The 19,606-nt window shown below is 38.6% G+C and overlaps 1 protein-coding gene across 5 annotated transcripts in view; it reads right to left on the bottom strand.

The window, feature by feature from the left end:
• Window positions 1-1,297: 1,297 nt before the first annotated feature.
• Window positions 1,298-19,606, bottom strand: part of TBC1D4 (TBC1 domain family member 4) — a 107,507-nt gene continuing 89,198 nt past the window's right edge. For all 5 annotated transcript variants that reach the window (XM_072032493.1, XM_072032494.1, XM_072032497.1 and 2 more), the window contains 8 exons: window positions 18,864-19,073; window positions 15,422-15,580; window positions 14,706-14,864; window positions 14,108-14,352; window positions 12,048-12,207; window positions 9,561-9,730; window positions 6,687-6,863; window positions 1,298-3,564 (listed from right to left, as the gene is read on the bottom strand). In XM_072032493.1, the coding sequence (XP_071888594.1) occupies window positions 3,346-3,564; window positions 6,687-6,863; window positions 9,561-9,730; window positions 12,048-12,207; window positions 14,108-14,352; window positions 14,706-14,864; window positions 15,422-15,580; window positions 18,864-19,073 (1,499 nt within the window). In that variant the 3' untranslated portion in view covers window positions 1,298-3,345. The remainder of the gene's footprint in view (window positions 3,565-6,686; window positions 6,864-9,560; window positions 9,731-12,047; window positions 12,208-14,107; window positions 14,353-14,705; window positions 14,865-15,421; window positions 15,581-18,863; window positions 19,074-19,606) is intronic.

Below are 19,606 nucleotides of genomic sequence, written 5' to 3'. Positions count from 1 at the left end.
ACTGGCACAGGTTGCCCAGAGAAGCTGTGGATGTCCCATCCCTGGAGGTGTCAAAAGCCAGGTTGGATGGGGCCCTGGGCAATGGAATCTAGTGGGTGGCTCATGGCAGGGGGAGTTGGAACTAGATGAGCTTTAAGGTTCCTTCCAACCCAAGCTGTTTTATTTTATTCTATTCTATTTTATTCTATTCCATTCTACATAAATATTCCTCTCTTGGGGTTAGGTGGGGGATAGCTTTCCAGCCAATATTTCCATCCATAAAAGAAGTGAATACCAGAGAGTTCCCTGTGTTAGTCCTTCTTACCAGACTGACCTATTTCAACTGTACTCCTGGCAGTGTAGTGCTCTTCATTTACAAGCTAGTTTGCTAGCTACAAAGATGGATCTCTTCCCAGACCTTTCAAGAAAGCCCTCTGCCAGCAGAAACCAATTTAAATTAGCTGCTCCTGAAAACAGTGGATACTTTTTCCTCCTAAGTTAGTTCTCAGCACATTGACTGTCAAAATCAAGAGTGCTATTGTGTTTAGCTGAGGCAGAACAATAGCTTTATTGTGAAAACATTTTTCCCCCTAACAGAAAAACGAGATACAAGGAAAAAAAAAAAAAAAAAGACCAAACCCAGGAACAATCCTTTTTCCCAAGCACACACTTCTGTTGCTCTGTCTCTGGCATACTGCACCTTAGACTTCCCTCTCCACCTTAACACAGCTGCAACTAAACCCCACAAAATAGCCTCTAAAATAGAGAGGGAAAAATGAAAGGATGGAGACAAACACACATTCTATGCACAGTCTTCCAGATCATTTTGTTATTTATTAGCTATTTATCTTAAGAAGGTCAGCAGCATGTGTGCATGATTGTAGGTTTCAAGCTAAACACCCTAGAGATAACCAGTTACAAGCCACACTTGTGTCCAGGACACAAATGCTACCAAAAATATCCTAATGTCATGAGACACTTACCTCAGAGTATTTTCACTTCTGTAGTTTATTCCTACTTGTTGATATGCTCCCTCCTCCTTCCCAGCTAGACGTACAGTGTAGAGTTCAAAGTACCATTCTCAACATACTTACACACTAAATGTACTTCTATAGAAGAAAAATACCTTGTAATTCATTAAGAACAATGAAAAATATTTTTCTGCTAAGAATTTCTATATTCCTCGTGGCCTTCTACAAATCCCATTTTATCACAACTAGAAAATAAGCAAATCCTTTTCATCTTTCACATAAACAGTACTACTACCAATGAGATTGGTATCTGAAGTCTGAAAAAACAGAAGTAGCCTGAGGCCATGGGAAATGCAGCAATGACATTTATTGGAATTTCTCCAGGCATTACATGAAAAATTTGATAAGTCAAACAGAAGATAAAGCACATTCAGTGCATCTTAAAAAAAGATGCATCTGAATAACCTTGATTCTTTGTAATACACACTACTGCAGTTCCTGGGATTGGTTTTGTATATACACATCAGCTAAAACTTACTTTGAACAAAACAGCAAAGAACTGCCTTTTCACTTGGCATTTTCCCACTTGGTACAATACAATACTCTTGAAATATCTAGACAAATTCCACATAATTTTATACACAGTGTTAAGACCTTGCACCCCAACTGTAAAAAGAAAGACCATTAAGTAAATCAATATTTTTAATCAAGTAAAACACCATGGAAGTAAAAAACAACAACAACAACAGAAGAACCCAAGAGACCCCAAAACCCTAAGTTCTGCAGCAGTGTGCAGCAGATCAGCATTGTTGTTCCTCACTTTTATTTATGTTAAAATAAAACTTAATACTCTTTCAGTACTTGCTTTCTAAATTGGACAATCTTATGCATAAAGACACAGCTGGATTTGGCACTTTGCTTAATTGCTTTTCTTTAAAAAATAAAAAGTGTTTCCTGAAATACAGTATAAACGGTAAGAGATAACATGAGCCACAGTAACACTCGATTAACGGTTCAGACATGCACTCCAAAATGCGTGTCTATTACAAATTTGTCTAAGACTTCTTCAAAATTCCACTTCAAGACATTTTCAAATCCAAATGCATCTTTTTATACTGTTATAAAGATATTTTCTCCCACAAAATGACCAGAGCTTACCTCACCTTCTGCTCAGAACACACAAATTCATGACTTACTTTTTTTTTTAAAAAAAAAAAAAAAAAGACCACAAAGCAGGATTAAAACAGGAATAACCTTAAATATTAAACTGCACCTGTACTTCAGAATCCCCTTTGAAATTTATATACACTGCAAGGTGTACATAATATTTGCAACTTGCTTGGTCCTCTCTCAGTGCACTTGCGCTCTTCTTTCTGCAACCTACCTCAATTTTCTCTTCAAACAAAATTTCATATTAGCTTTCTGGCTCCCATTATGATAAGACAAGGCTTCTTGCAATATTTCTTTGGTTAAATGAGAACCTTTTATATGCCTAAATCTTATGACAGCAACTATCCTGCAGAAAATTAACATCAGAATAAATACCACTCCACAGCTTTACTTCCTTCCACCCATCATCACTGACCAATGCCAGTACAGGCAGAAATAAGCAAGCCAGGAAGAAGGTATCACTCTTAGCTCTTACTTTTAAAATTTCTGTGTGTGTGTATAGATACCTATTTCTTAAGTCAATGTTACGGAGGCTTGGCGATGATGTGACACTTTTTTTCAGGTCCAACATGCATGTAGAATTACATTGCTGACTGGTACAGCCCAGGCAGTGTATGGCACTAGAGTTCTTCCTGTATGAACCAGGTCATGATACTTATTCTGCATTACTGGTCTATGCACACATCAGTAGAATTAAAAGAGAGGCACGCATGAGTTCACACAGATTTTCCACAGAAGATGTGAAACATGCTGCTCTTTGGAGGGCAATTACATTCGTTTTTTCTTCTTCAAGTATTATTCAACATATATATATATATATGCATATATATATATGTGTATTTATATATAAAGACACGCTATCTTCATTTCACTACAAGACAAGCACATCCAGAGTGAAATTGTAGTTTACCATTACCTTGGCTCCAACTACTAAAATTTATCTTTTCCTTTAGGTCAACTCTAAATATACATCTACTCATCATAATTACATGTGAGAATCCTTTATTTTCCCCTTGTGATTTATTTACATAATCATTAAAAAATAATAATAGCCTGAATTTGCATACTGAGATTTGAAGGCCCATCTGTAGCTATGAGTGTCCCAGCACTAGTTTTGGATAATAATTGCCTATTGCTAAGTCCTTTGAAAGCAGCAAACTCATTTTTCTTTCCCTTAATATTTGACAAAATGCTGCCTAGAAAACCCTGGTCTATGGCTTATTACTCATTTTGTTTTATTATTTGGATTGTAGTTTACTTCCTTCAGGAGTAGTTCACATTCAGACAATGCTTCTGTTGGCAAATATTTCATTATCTGTTCAAGAGTCTTTTGATATGTTATCTTCTCTTGTTCCAGGGACTGAATTACAGTCTTCATTTTGCTCTCTCGAGTCAAAATAGTCTCCAGGCTGGATTCCAGACTCTGAATTTTAGCATGAGCAACCTATAAACAATAACATTATCTTTTTAATAAATCAAGACACTCTGAACAACTTTTTGTGCGTGTGTGTCTGACGGCGTATTATTTAGTAACAACACAGCATAGCTACATAAATGTCTCTAAAAAACATCTGTGTAGGCAGATGACATGAGGAACACCTACTGTGCATCATACACAGGATCTCCTTAGAGGTGCTAGATTAATATGAAGGATTTCTGAAAGCTTTGCAGAGGGAAGGAGTCATGCTGCAGCAAGCAAGCAACGTTTGGGAGCAACAATGAACTGAAGTTGCAGGGGAAAAAAGGAAATTAGCAGCTGGAGTAGCACTGGACAAAAAAAGTCTCACAGCAAGTGAGCAATTGTAACCCCATAGAATAAAATTACCAGGATGGAGAGATGAGAGGGGAAGAGAACCTAAAAGTTCGGTTGCTTAGCAGACAGTGTTCCCTACCCTCCAACAAAAGACCTACAGCTTCCTCTGGGAAAAGAATGCTGACTAGATATCAGAAACCTTGGACCTCATGAGTGGTGAATGCATCCCTGCAAGAAGTGGGGGGAATGCTGATCATTCCTAGATAAAGGCAAAGAACAGCAATGAAGAAGCCATACAAACAAAAAGACAAAGAGCTTAAGGAACAGATGAAGATGCATTATAACACAGTAGTCTAAAGAAAAAAAAAAAAGAAAAAAAAAAACAGAACAAAAACAGAAAAAGAGGAATGGAGACTTTTAACATTATTCACTCATAATTATTCTATGCCGTTGGTGTGTCTATATCCATTTTCAGAACAGAGATAAACGCTCACGTAGCGATGAAAAATAGTAATAACAATCTAATTACCAATGGTAATTAAAAAGTGATCTCTGTTTTCAATAATACTAAAAGAACAGAGCACAGCACCCTCAGCCCATAAATAGAAAAATAACAATGACTTAAAATCATAGAATCACAGAAAATGATTGGAAGGGATCCTGAGTTGGAAGGGATCCACAAGAATCACAGAATCACAGAATCACAGAATCTCTAGGTTGGAAGAGACCTCAAGATCATCGAGTCCAACCTCTGACCTAACACTAACAGTCCCCACTAAACCATATCCCTAAGTTCTACATCTAAACGTCTTTTGAAGACTTCCAGGGATGGTGACTCAACCACCTCCCTGGGCAGCCTGTTCCAATGTCTAACAACCCTTTCAGTAAAGAAATTCTTCCTAACATCTAACCTAAAACTCCCCTGGCGCAACTTTAGCCCATTCCCCCTCGTCCTGTCACCAGGCACATGGGAGAACAGGCCAACCCCCATCTCGCTAGAGCCTCCTTTAATATACTTATACAGAGTGATAAGGTCACCCCTGAGCCTCCTTTTCTCTAGGCTGAACAAGCCCAGCTCCTTCAGCCGCTCCTCATAGGACTTGCTCTCCAGGCCCCTCACCAGCTTCGTCGCCCTTCTCTGGACCCGCTCAAGCACCTCGATGTCCTTCTTGTAGCGAGGGGCCCAGAACTGAACACAGTACTCGAGGTGCGGCCTCACCAGAGCCGAGTACAGGGGGACGATCACCTCCCTAGCCCTGCTGGTCACAGTGTTTCTGATACAAGCCAGGATGCCGTTGGCCTTCTTGGCCACCTGAATCATCTGGTCCAACTCCTGGCTCCACACAGGACCACCTAAAAATCAGACCATAAGTCTGAAAGCACTGTCCAAATGCTTCTTGAACCTTCTCAGTGCATAACCTTTCCCTAACCCCCAGCCTGACCCTCCCCTGTCCCAGCTCCATGCCGTTCCCTCAGGTCCTGTCGCTGTCCCCAGAGAGCAGAGCTCAGCGCCTGCCCCTCCGCTCCCCTCGTGAGGGAGCTGCAGGCCACCATGAGGCCTCCCCTCAGCCTGCTCTGCTCTGGGCTCAGCAAACCTCAGCCGCTCCTCACACATCTTGCCCACTAGACCCTTCACTAGCTTTGTAGCCCTCCTTTGAGCACACTGATAGTTTTATGCCCTTCTCATATTGTGGTGCCCCAAACTGGGCACAGTGCTCAAGGTGAGGCTGCACCAGCACAGAGCAGAGCAGGACACTCACTTCCCTCAACCAGCTAGCAAATGCTGTGCTTGATGCACCCCAGGATACAGTTGGCCCTTTTGGCTGCCAGTGCACACTGTCGGCTCATGTTCAACTTGCTGTTTACCAACCCTCCCCAGATCCCTTTCTGCTGGGCTTCTCTCCAGCCTCTCATTCCCCAGTCTGTACGTATAGTCAGCGTTGCACCTTCCCAGGTGCAGAATTCAGCACTTGCTCTCATTAAACTTCTTATTGTTAGCGATTGCCAACTTGATCTTTACTTTTTTTTTTTTTTCCTGCTTCTGTTTTCAGGTTTCTGAAGCCAAAGGTATTCTCCGAGAACTTCACAATGCTTTTTCAAATAACAATTATATCAGGAATGGCCTGGTGATGCAAGAAGAATAATACATCTTCCAGGAAAATGCAAGACAACAACATTTAGGGAAACCTGAAACAAATCTTGGCCAGGCTATTGGAGAAAGGGTGAAGAATGAAGGAGAAAGAGACAGCTTTTTAAAGCATGACTGAATCAAGCAAGATCTCACGAAAACTCAGCTGTCTTCAGGTCTGCTTGGAAAGACCACCTTTCAAAACAGAAGTATGACTAGGAGCTTCAGCAGATAGAACAATACTGCCTACAAGGGTCTGGAGAAAGCAAGGCTACTGAACTATGGATTATTTCATGGAAATTTTCAGCATGGAAACAAGGTGATGAAGGGACAGACAACTGATTTTTGAGCAAGATACATACAAATTAGCCAACAGTTTTCAAGGGAAGTAAGCACAGAAACGTTTTGAGAAAAAAAAAATATATCTGAAACAAGAAGGAAGAGCAGAAGGAAGAGTAGAAGGAATGACAAAGCAGTTAAAAATATGCCTAACAGAAGCAAATCACTGTATTTGCGAGAACTGCTTAGCTGCATAAGGTTTTATAATTAAGAGACTTATGTACCTACAACTTGTGTACTGTTTAGAAAAAACAATTCCCTATTGGCTGAATCACAGGAATGACCTATCCACGTTTGAGTTATCCAAGTTTGAGGTCTTAAGTCCTACAGGTAAGTGCAATCTTACCTGTAGCTTCTCCAGCAAATCCATGTTTTGCCTTTTCAAATGGCTGTTTGCCCTCTCCAGCTTCTCCAGAGGTTCACCTTCATCACAGGGATTCACATTTTCCTGGAGTTCATCCTGCAGAACATGGTACTCTACTTCATAGGCATGGAGCTGTTTTGAAATATCCATCTCAAACACCTGTCATGAGAGAAAAAAGAATTTTTGACTACAGAGAGAGAACGCACTTGTTCCATTTGAAAGTTTGCTAAGAGGCAAATCTGTGATTAACTTTTTTCCTGTTCCTTTCATATAAAAAAAAAATATTTTAAAGCAAGAGTGTTCTGGCATATAGAGTTCTCATTGTAGCCACAATGCATCATAGACTTTAGAATAAATTATATCACCACTTGAATGGCTGCCAAATACTACCTCTTGCTATCAGATGTATCAGCAACATTGTATTTAATCCAAGAACTTTATAACAGAACCAAGCCTTACCATCTCTTGCATAGAAATATTAAGAAGTTGAAGAAGTAGTTTTAATTTTTAAACTACCATCTGTCTGTGATGGGAGCAGGATCTCAAAATGAGCTAAAATAATCCAGGAATCAACAGATCACCTCTCTCAAAATTGTGTCTCTTTACTCCAAGTGCCCATGTAGACTTTTATAAAATACTCTTCATAGTGATGGTTTCTCTGTGCTGTACTTTTTTACTGGGATATAAACACCTAAGAATTGTGAATAAAGACTATGGGACTTAGCATCTCACACTGTTGGGGCCATATGACCCTTCATCATTTATATATTCAGTCACAGCCTCTCAGCTTCTGAAAGTTACCAAATAGTTTAGGCTAAGAAGAACGTTTGCAGCAACATCAATTCTATTTCTTATTTTATAAGTCACAAACTATTCACTATCAAAAGACAAACACAGATCCCCCAACAAAACAGGTTCTGCCTTCTGTTCATCATTCTTCAGGTTATTCAAATGAGATAGAACTTTAAAGTACATACGGTGTTCAAGCTAGGCAAGTGCCATTTTTCTCTGAAGTACCAACCCAGCCAACTCTTTATCTGAATATTACATTTTTCTTTCATTATTAGCCAGCACAAAGGTACTGGGAATGACAACACTGAGAAAGAAACAAATTCCACCTGCAGCCTGTCCAGGTAGGCGCAATAGGATGTAAGCAGTGGGCATGTGAATGCAAATCTGGAAGGCATGGCACCAGACAGCAGGCGACCTTCATCTCAGAGCTATGCTGACCCATGTATAAAAACACCCACCTCTGCTCAGGCAATGTAAACTGTTCATTACTCAATCAGATATGGCTCTGCACAAAGCCACTTGCACCATCCTAGTCACAGCATGGATGCTCTGCAACCCACACAGAATGTGGGACAGATATTTAATTTCCAACAGTATCAAAAATATTGAACTACCATCTCCATCACTGACAGAATTACTGAATTGTAAAGATAGACACAAAAGTGCCTGACACAGGTTTAGCATTGCGATCACAGTCAATGCAACGAGGAACTGAAGATTTACATTATGTCTACAAATGAATTAACTGACAGCACGGGAAATATTCAAGTGTTAACGAAGCCATAGGCATGTGTAAGTATTAACTCAACTCTTGCATATGCAGATGGTTTTCTAGAACTCTTATCTCTGATTTGCCACCTGAATGGGGCAGGCTGCACATGGGTTCACAGTTAAGGTACTAGACTGATATTCATGTTCAAATAGCAGCTTCATTGCAGAGGAAGAGGAGGAAGAGATGAAAATCCCAATCACTGACTGTACTTCACAAGGAACTTCAACAGGTGCTTTCCTTACATCATCAACAACAATTTTTTTTATCTTCTATTCTCACCCTTTGCCATGAAGTTGCAATGATACAGTTGAAATACTCCAGTCCTCCTTTCTCTTACCCAAGAAAGGCAGGGGTCACTCCTGAGGAGCTTTTACTTCTATCACCAAGTACCTGACAGGTGTGACACCTACAAGAATAGAGTTAGGTTGAGAAGTGGAAGTTGTACCAAGGCACTCTGACAGCAATCCCCTGTAGGACAGAAGCTGCCTGTGCAACAGAACAGTAAAAGTTTGCTTCACCTTGATTACAGACTGCAAAAGCAGGGCTTCACAAACCTCCTAATCCATGGTATTTTAAGTTGAAGGTGTTAGATGAGTCTCTACAGTAGGAACTAGCCCTGTGCAGCCAGGAGATCAAAGAATCAGGAGGAGACATTAGTGTAACGCTGCCTCTTTCTACCATGGCAAATTCTGCTTCCCATCATAAATTACTGGACTGCTCACCCAGTAGCAGGGAGTGACAGATGGGTTTAGGTTTGGGAGATAGGCTGCTTTTACCACTCTGATGATGATGTGAAATGTATAAGCAAAGTCATGTTTTCCTAATAGCTGGGACATGCACACACACACACAAAGACACTCTAGGTATCCTTTATACTTATGCTGAGGTAGCAACTAAAGTCTTCGTAAAACTGTAGTTCAAACACCATTGAAAATAGATCATCACACAGTCACAGAACGGGTTAGGTTGGAAGGGACCTCTGGGGGTCATCTGGTCTAAGCCCCTGCACTCAAGCAGGGCCACCCAGAGCAGGTTGTCCAGGACCGGATCCAGGCAGCTTTTGAAGACCTGCAAACAGTGAGACTCCACAGACTCTCTGGGCAACCTGTGCCAGTTCTCCATCACCTGCACAGTTGTGTTTCCTGTTGTTTTTCTACACCAGTTGCTCGAAGACTATTTCTTTGCATTTCATACCAAGAGGAACATACTTCGAAGACTTACATACACATTAGGCATGATCTTTTAAAAGTAAACTAAACGAAAAAAAAATAGAGAATAAAAAACAACTGTACCTGGGTAATAATTTTTTCCATTTGAGGCTGAGTCATGTCTGGAATAGTGGTCTTAAGAAAATCAACAATATTCTCAAAACTCTCACATCCCATTATAGATGTCTCTTGACTGCTAAGTAGGCTCAGTGCTACTTTAAAGATGACTTCTGTTCCTTGAAGAAAAATAATGTCTAAAAAAAGAAAATAATTAAAATACCTTGAAAATGAGAGCTAAAGCAATTGCATGGATATATATTTGCTGAGATGTTTTGTTTTTTTTTTCTTTTTAAGCATGTTTGCAAATTTATTCAGTTCAGGAGAAGTGCAATCTGTCTTATTTCAGCATGAGACTGAAACATATAAAAGCATCTCCTGTCATCTTACAGATTTAAGAGTGCATTAAAGAATGTACTGCATGCTTTTTTTCTGTAGTAGTTGTCTGCAATAAACATTTCATAACTGTCTACTGTAGGCTATGGACTGTTAACTAACTACTAACTGTGTTTAAACACACCTATGTCTGAAAAACAATTGGGAAGTGGATCGCATCACTATGTACTGATGTTTTACTGTTTTCTACATACAGAAGCTCGTCCTTAAAAATGATCATGAAGCTTCCAACATCAACCACAGTTTTTTTCAAAATCCATCATAGTGATCACAATGGCTATAATTTAAGCCTCAAATCTTTACTTTGAGGTAATTATATTATAATTACATGGATGTAAGAGGAAAGTTCAGGCCCTACAGAAGTCATTAGAGACAGACAGCTAGACAGAAACTGACTGACAGAAACTAGAAATTTGATCACTGTAACCAAAAACACGGTCTTGGCAGCAGCAGTGGGCTTATAACAACAGATGAACCCAGCAAATGAGCAGTTCAAATAAGCCTCCTGTGCTGTTAGGCTTTGTCACACCACCAAAAGCAGGGCTATGCTTCTTGACATCCTCAGCTTCTGACACAGCAAGGTCATCCCTGGTCCTAAACTGGTATCACTTGGTAGCACCAGGACTCCAGCGAGGCAATCATCTTTCTCATACATAGTTCCCTAACCTCTCCCTTCTCTATGATGCACGTTCAAGCAGCATAAGTACATTCTATAAGCATATAATTTGTGACTGGTAGACATTAAGCACTGGTTATTGGTATTTGACAATTGTTCGTAAGACAGTGAAAATGCAGGAAACTGAAGCGTTAGGAAGAAAACAGCACACTCAATTTTCGGTTTTAAAATGAAACATGTCTTGCTCAGCTCACGTACAGTGGAATAAACACTGGCTCTCCACACCCCTAAAAAATAAGTTTTCCAAATTAGAAGCCCACTGAAGTTGAACAAATACAAAAATAAAAAAAAATCAAAGATCAACAACAAAAAAAAGCATGTTTGCCTTTTGATAAAATCAAAAAGAAAACACAAAAACACAAACACACAATACCAAAGTCTTGAGTATCCAGGAATTCAATAATCCTACTAGCAAAGACATGCATCGATCACATGAATGGCAGTGAAAAACAGACACAGCAATTGTTTGTTCGCTCAAAAAGTAGTCAAAAAATGTTTGCTGTAAAAACACCTCTGGAATGGAGAAATTATTAGGTCAAAACCAAGTAAACAAACAAGAAAACCTTCACCAAACAACTAAAAAAGTGGAAAAAAACACACCTTTCAGGAATAAAACATGAGACAAAAGATGTGTATTTCTTAAGAAAATACAAAAGATCTTTTTATGAAAAAAAATATATGGAAAAAAGGTCTATTTAAAGAGGAAGCATATAATATGCACCAAGGAACAACAGACATATATTTGAATATAGCAAGTATTACATAATAAAAATAATAAATAAAATAAAATGTTGCATTGCTAGTGAGATGATTAAGCTGGCAGTTTTTATTGATGATAAAAGAATACAAAACCACGTACTTGTTTTGCTGATACTGTAAACAGCACAAGGCACAGTCAGTAATTAAGCTTCTATACTAGACATCTGAAGAGTATCATGGAACAGAATGCACACTAAGACACATTTCAACATACATGAATACTTATAACAACCCTTAGGTCTAAATTTACTTGATTTTTTACTAGAAAGCACTTTAAATCAGTTTTTCACAAATATTTTCTTTAAAACGACATTCTCTCCCACACACACTGTGCTAAATTTCGGTTTCCAAGTTCAACAAGATAAACTTTTTTTTAGATCAGACTGAACACTTGATGCATAAAATACATTTGCAACAAATTTTCAGCCATTCTCACTTCACAAGTCAAATCTTGGCTAATAACAGCAGACAAAATTAATTGTTCAAGTCTGATGTTTCAAAGAATACATTTGGTATTCCTCTCTGAAAAGGAGCTGACATCTCAGCATGAAGAGCATTGCTACTTGCCACCCACAACAGTAATCCCAAACATCATTATTATGTAGAAAACCATTCCCTTTGAGTTCAAAAACATTACAGCTCATGTTGTTTTATTTATTATTGCATAGAATAATCTTTCTTACCGAATACTCTGGCTACAAATCCTAATGGAAACTGGGATGCAAATAGTGTAAGAAACCATGGTGCAGCATAAAGACTGGGGCTGATTTCATTTTCTTCAAGATGATTATAGAGGTCTCTGTGATAATCATGAAGAAGCCTTGACAGCTGATACATCTGAATCTATAATGCATAGGGAAAAGGAGGAAGGGAAGCAGAGAAAGAAAATTTCAGCTTTAGTCAGTTTTCCAATCAATTCACGCTTCACTCAAGAGAAATTAACTTCAGTACAGATGGCACTGTAAAATGAAGCTTAATTGCTGCCTAGAGCCTCAGGTGATATCTGCCCCCAAATAAACAACCCAGCCCTAATGAATTAAAACCACCACAGTACTCAATAACAACGAACAGTTTGAACTTGATTATTAATTAATGAAGTCTCATTTCAGTTCAGATTCACAAGTTTCTGGCAAGAAGAGCACATGTTGATCTAACTTGATCAACAAAGCAGAGCTTCCAGTCTCGTAGCAAAGAAAGTTAAGGCACATTTTCCAAGTAATATAAAATCACTGACATTTCAAAACTCTTAGCTACAGAGTTTAAACCATTTCTGGCTAAATTTACGTATTTCAGCTTTCATCCTTTGAATCTTGGCCATATTTTTGCTGCATTTAAGGCTCTTATGCTACAGTCATCACTTTCACAGCTTCTGTACACACTACATTGGATATGATGGGTCAATAGAGATGTACCACATACATATTTCCCAGCACACTTCCTGCACACCAGCAGTCTTGGGAAATTTAAGACTGATACTAGAAGTGCTGCTATACAATCTCTCAAAGGCTGCAAAGCACAATGGTTAAAAGTTGCTATTCATTGCTAAAAATACCATTCCATAGCAAATTATTTCCTTGCAATTTTGATTTTATATTGATTTTATATTCCACAGTAAGTTGCTCATAAAAAGCAGAAAGTGAGAAGTAGGAATATATCGATTATCTGTCAGGCACAATTTTGCTGTCAACAGTGCCTTATCCTTAATATGAATCTATTGCTCAATAAGAAAATCATCTGGTTGCTTTTCTACTTTTAGTGGCCATGATTTTTCCCTACCACAGACTGACTGCACCTGAAACTACCTGTCAGTCAGCAGGGTCCGCAGACAGATCACTTCTCATTCAAGCCAGATAGCTAAATTTGTGATTGCATTTGAGTCCTTGCTTTAATTATCAAAGATGCTAATTAAGCAGAGTTTGAATAGCGTTGATACAAAACACATTTATATGGGAAATCAGAAGAATATCAGAGGCAGTAAACCAATTATTGGATGGGGTCATTATGAAATAAGAATCTATTTAACTACTTTTTCCTGACAATTAAAATTGTCAATTAAAATTTCTCACATGGGGAAAAAAGGGGAAAGAAAAAAAAAGGTTATGCTGAAAGAGTTCTCGTCACCTTAAGCAGCCTTAAGTATCTGTAGATAGCTATTAAAGACTAATATTGAATAACAAGCCTAATTTCATAACTAAACTAAATGATTAATAGTTCACCCGTTTTTCCTCTGTGCTGGGGTTGGCAGTGGGAGAAGACAAGAATGTGAGAAAAGAGGGGCAAAAGATGAGAGATCTTATAAGAGAGGCCTGAAGAGTATGTGGACAGGCCACTGGGTGTCACTATTGGTTTGACTTTGAGTCACAAGGAGAAAAATCTAAGTATGAAGAGAAGAAAAGCAAATTTTTATTTTTAAACTCTGTATGTACTGATGCAAGCAGATATGTTTTTTCAAATAAGGAAGAGAGAGCAGTGAGGAAGATAAAAAGAAGAGCAAAACAGCAGAGAAAGCAGAGTTTGCAAACAGGAGATCATGGGGATGTGTGACAGGAAAAGTCTGCAACTTCTAAACTTCTTTGTTTGCAAATTCAGAGTCAGAAAAGGGTTTAACAGTTACATTTTTTGTGCCTTACAATCTCCAAAACAGCGTAAGAAATTTTATAAGCCCCTGGAGATCTTCAGCAACCTCTAATTGCTCATAACTCATTCAAAACTCTGGTTTGCTCTAACAGAGGGACTGACTTACCTGTAGTGACATCATGTCTGGCCTGTATTGTTTACGGAAGCCAAGGTCATACATGAGGAACTTCAGCATTTCAAAGGCCTGCTCCTCACTCATGTGTAGAAGCAGCACTCCAGCTACAAAGCTTATACCTTGACAATAACCCACTTCCTTGTCCAGCAAAGAGTACGCTTTCAGGAGATTAAAGAGCGATAGCTGTCCTGCTCCCAGCTGGGTAGAAAAGTAAGGATGTGTAGGGAATGTTCGTCCTGATGTAAAGAGAGGAATAGTTGATATTCAGTTCCTCTAAAAAGAAACAGATCCATCAGATAAACAGCCCGTCTCTCTCCCCATAGGCTTTTCCCTTTGCTTTCATATGCAGGTTGATTTTAGATCAATCCATATTTTACCACCAACTTCAGATTGTAACCATTGATCTTATTTCATATTCTCTTCTCCTATGACACAAAGTGGCACAGGTAGAATGTGTCCTCACAATACAGAAAATGGTGTTTCTACAGCAGCATCCATCTCCAGCAACAAGTTCCATTAAGTCTGGTGTGTTTCCACTCACACACAGGGAACACCTCAGAAAAATCTCCCAGCTACAAAATGGACATACCTAGATCCACAAGGATGGCGTGCTGCTGTGCCGTCAGTTGTTTCAGAAGTTCTTTGTAGGAGACATCAGGAGGCTGCTGCTTGTTTGGCAATCTGTGTCTAACTCGATGTTGCACAGCCAAAAATTGCCAAATTTCTCCCCGACGACTTTTTGGTACGCCTGCAGTTCAGTCACAATACAAGAGGCCTGAGCAGGGGTATATTTTTAGTGCTGTAACATGCAAGAATTTTCTTTGTGAAGTCTTGGCTTAGCAGGCTGGAGCATCCCTTACAACAGACAGCTTCAGAAGCTGTCCACTATGTATTCACTCAGCTCAGTCCCACTAACTAAACATTAACTACGATTTTGTAGTAATTAAAACAAGCAATTACATTAGGCAACCAAGATACAGACATCATTTGGTTTGCCACCTCTGAGCCATTAGCCTCCAGCAGGAAGAAATGCACAATTACATTCAGAATAGGATAAGATGCTACTTTTAGGAATATGACTATATATGTTTCTACATTGCTGACACTACAAGTTACAGACACAACAGCAGGTATTTTCAGTTTGGCAGTAGGAGGTGAAGGTATGTGCAAAAAGAAGGCAATTTTTTAATGATTTTCTGCTACTGGAAAGATGGTACTAGTGGTGGATTTCCTTCAGTATAAGAAGGCAACGGGAAAAACAACAAAAAAGAAACTTCATAGTTAAAAGTCACCCTATGTAAATACCTTCTTTCAAAGTGCCATGAATATCTTCCATGTCACATCGAATTTTGGCTCTGCAGTTAAGTAACTTCTTATCCCAAACATTTATTACGTCTTTCTGGCATGTACCAACTTCATCATAGTCCAATTTGACTTTTCTTGATTGGAGCTCATCTCTGCTTGCTACAGCACAAAACATAAAGGAAGAGAACACAAGAAAACTATAACATCAGGAAACTACACAAAACATCAAATATGCAAAAAGCATTTGAGTTAGATAAACGTATCTGACAATCTGACTAGGGAAATGAAAAAAAAAAATTAAAAAAATCTACAATTCATCAGTTAATAGTTGAGATGGGCCTAGTCCTCTGTCCTAAGATGCTGCAGAGGTAGAAATTTGACTTCTATTACTGGGCCATGAACATTAGTAATTCATGAAGTACATCAAAACATTTTTAAGGCTTAGGGCAAGAACAAAAACCCACTGAACACATTGAACTTCACCACATCTGCTGCTGCTTTTTAACTGCAAAAACACCATTGATGATTGTTCTCATTTATACTTAACATCAGAATGGTTTTAGTATAGAAAATCTCAAATGTATTAATGTTTATATTAGAGATTTAAGCAAAGAAGCTAGGCAAATGTTCTAAAGTGAAGTCTGTCACACTGGGCCCAATTTTAACATGTCCCTTAAGAGAGTTGTAAGAGCTGCTGGCACTGCTATCTGGCACCATCAGGCTAATTAGAAGTAACTAAAATGAGGTATCCAATGTGAACCATATTCAAAAAGGAACATCTGTGCCTCAGCACAGAACATATATTACTGTACACTTAACAGATTTGCTGCATGACTACCTGTGGCAAGATATTTTCTCCAGAGGACTATTTCTGACATAAAATCATGAGATTACTCTGAAATTTCATGGAGGAGTAGCTTCCATTTCTATTACTAAGAAATTAACTGTAGTTATTTTATTATACATGACATGCATGCAATAAAACACACCATTTCTACACACCAATGGTATCAAGAACTGAAGTCTATTTCTGAATCTCTCTTAATTTACAGTTATGTTTATTTATAATTGGACTGAACTGTGCATTTCAAAATATAGTCTCTGAAACCTGCAATTTAATTTATCCCCCCAAATTTGCCTTGATTTGTGTGCAGTACTCACTCCTTGCAGAAGACTCCTTCCCCTACAGATGAACCACTGTCCCCAACCATCATTTCTAGGTTAAAGCAAACTCTCACATCATTATACAACCTGCAAAGCAACACAGTCAGTTCCTTCACCTAATCACCTTTGGATACAGCCAATATTGATGAATCTGTAAACTCATTTCCTAGCCCATTAAAAAGTGGTAGGTGATAAAATATTTTCAAAAGCCATATGTTACACAAGTGAGACCCCATCTACTGAAGACTATAGGGGACCTTGAGGAGGCAACTATTCTGCAAGGTGCAATACTCTTCTGTAAACACAGGAATGCAGTCTCACCAAAAAAGCTTGTAGTCCAATTATTTTAAATACTACCTTATTGCTCTATTATTCCATTTGAGAAGTCTCATTCTTACAAGCAGTATGGAAGTCTGTGGCAGGTTCAAGACAGAAGTAACGTATCTCTGGGCAACAAGGAATTCCAGAATTAAGGGCACTAGCTATCATTCACTGTACTTTGGCTCTGCGGTTTTAACCCTACTGAAAATTGACAAGGTTGCCTGTTGAACGTAACTGTCCATGTTACCCACTGTGTCAACCTTGGTTACTTACAACCAACCTTGTTAATGCACTTCCTAGACCTTGCTAGGTGGCCTGCTGCTTCTTGCAGCACTTACATTTCTAGGTGATCGACTAGGAAAAGAAACTTTTAGCTGCTCAGAGAAGAAAATAACAGTAAACAACGAGTTTGTGCAATTCACAGAACTTACCTTCTGCAAAGCAAAGAGCTAATAGTATTCAAGTCTCCTCGACAGCAAAAGGAACAGGGAAAAAAGGTTCTATTAACATGTTGTAAATAAAAACAACAAAAATTTAACAGAAAACCACTGAAAACCATTCCACAGCAATTCCAGTCTTAAACCAATCATATACAGTGAATAAATTCACAGCTAGGAATCTGGTGGCAAGTAGAAAAATGGCTGTGTTTTGTTACTATGTTTTTCATCCCCAAGATGTACATTTAATTGTAGGTTAATTGTTTTTACTATGAGCAATCAGGCAGGCAGAACTGGACTGACTTAATTGTTTTTAGTACCTCCAGCCATGCAGGGATGATATGGAAAAGCAGTTTGTCCCTCTGTAGCTCATACTACCACAGGGAATAACGTGAGATCAGTCACTACAGCAGACATCCAGCTTTCCCACCCCACAGCGTTAAAATGCCCATTTGACAAAATAACAAACAAAGATTTTGGCTTAAGTTGAAACAGACACCTCTCTACATGATCCTTGCAAATCTAGGAGCTTCCAGAGAAGAGTGTGCCAACAGGGAGAAAAGCCATAGAGAAAGCACACAGAATAATATGCTACACATGTAAGATATATATACAAGTAGGTATGCTTGTAGGGACATGGAAAGATTTCTGCCCTGCTGTTTTTCTTTCCCTTCCTCGTCTTCTCAGTAAGGAACACTAGAGAATAAAAAAAATTAACTGACCTTTATAAGACCATGATGTTTTGTTTGAAGAATCCAACTACCATATAATGAGATTAAGCATCATACAGGAGAAGATGAGGGCAGCAATTGCAGCGAGGACATTTTAAAATTTTAACTCTCATTGAAAACTATTCAGTCTATTACACTCAAGAACTTTTATACTCAAGGATAGATACTACATCCCACTGTTTATTTGTGCAAGTCTTGACCAGTCATAATAAAATATTTTAGCCAGGAGCACCGACCATTGACACATCAGTATGGCCAACTTCAGATCCTACTGTAAGTAGGCTTAATTTTCAGTGTACGGTGCTCGTCTGAAAAAAGAACTTTCTGACATACCTCACTCAATTGCTCAAAAATCTTATTTGGGTTCAACCGTTTATGTTACCATCATGATATGGTTAATGAGAGACAGAAAGCCTGGTCAGAAAACTACAAAGGACTGAAGTGAGATATAGATGGCATCCATTCTCCTGATGCCACTTCACATTAGAATTCCTGTACTTAAGTCAGCTAGAACACAACCTGTAGCAATTTTTGTCTACCATGCACTAGAAAGCATGTTGGGGGGGGGGGGAGGGAGAAAAAAGGGATAATTTTCTTTAACTTTAACTGAAGACTTAGTGAGTTGGCATTAAATTGACACAGGACTGGGCAAACACATTTCATGCTAGTACTGTTAACCCAGAAGATAAAGAAACACAGCAATATTTGAAGCACACAATTCCGGTACAATTTTCAGTGTGAGATAGCAGAATCTGTAGCAATTTAAAAGGCATTTTCTAAATAGCTAACCTTCCAGCTTCTGGTTTTCTTTCTCCATTCGAAGCAACAGAATTTGTTGATGGATGGCTTTTCTCCACAGACTTTGTAGCTCTTCTGAGTTTTTCTTCTCTCCAATTTTATCTGTACCATCCTCATTTTGCAATGCTAAAATAAGAGGGTCCTCCTCCAAGGGTGGAGCAAGAGGAGATAATGGTAACAATTCACTTCCATCATGACCATCTGCAAAGAATCAGAAGGCTATTACAGGAAAATCAGATTGTTTGACATACCATGAAAATTTATGTCAGGGCAGAATGAAAATAGTTGTCTTTCATTTTTACCAGTAAGACACTGATCCCAAAGACAGAAAAAAGGCATTTCAACAGTAGATTTTTCTTTTTCTTTTTTCAAATGAAGTGTTAAAGTTAGCCAGTATTTCAACACCTTCCCCTGCTAGTTACTTTTAAAGTTACAAAGAGACCTTTATCCATAAAGTCTCCTTTACTGTTGAACTTTTTTTTTTACTGCTGTGATTTACCACAGGCACTGTAATAGAAGCAATTTACTCTATCTGCTAAGCTGCAGTATAGGCTTACTATACTGTATGGTCAATAAATATAAAGAGTCTGTCATTAATCCACAACTGTAACTTCTGCCAACAGGACTACATCACAAATTTCAGGTTTATACATTAAATGACCTAAAACTACAAGAATTATTAGCACACTCAACAGGTGCTATGTGCAGTACAAGGTCAAAGCAGAAAAATTACC

Source organism: Anas platyrhynchos, chromosome 1, assembly GCF_047663525.1.
Source record: "Anas platyrhynchos isolate ZD024472 breed Pekin duck chromosome 1, IASCAAS_PekinDuck_T2T, whole genome shotgun sequence".
Taxonomy (NCBI): Eukaryota; Metazoa; Chordata; class Aves; order Anseriformes; family Anatidae; genus Anas; species Anas platyrhynchos.
Note: the sequence above shows the minus strand (reverse complement) of the source record. Positions and strands in the feature narration are given on the sequence as shown.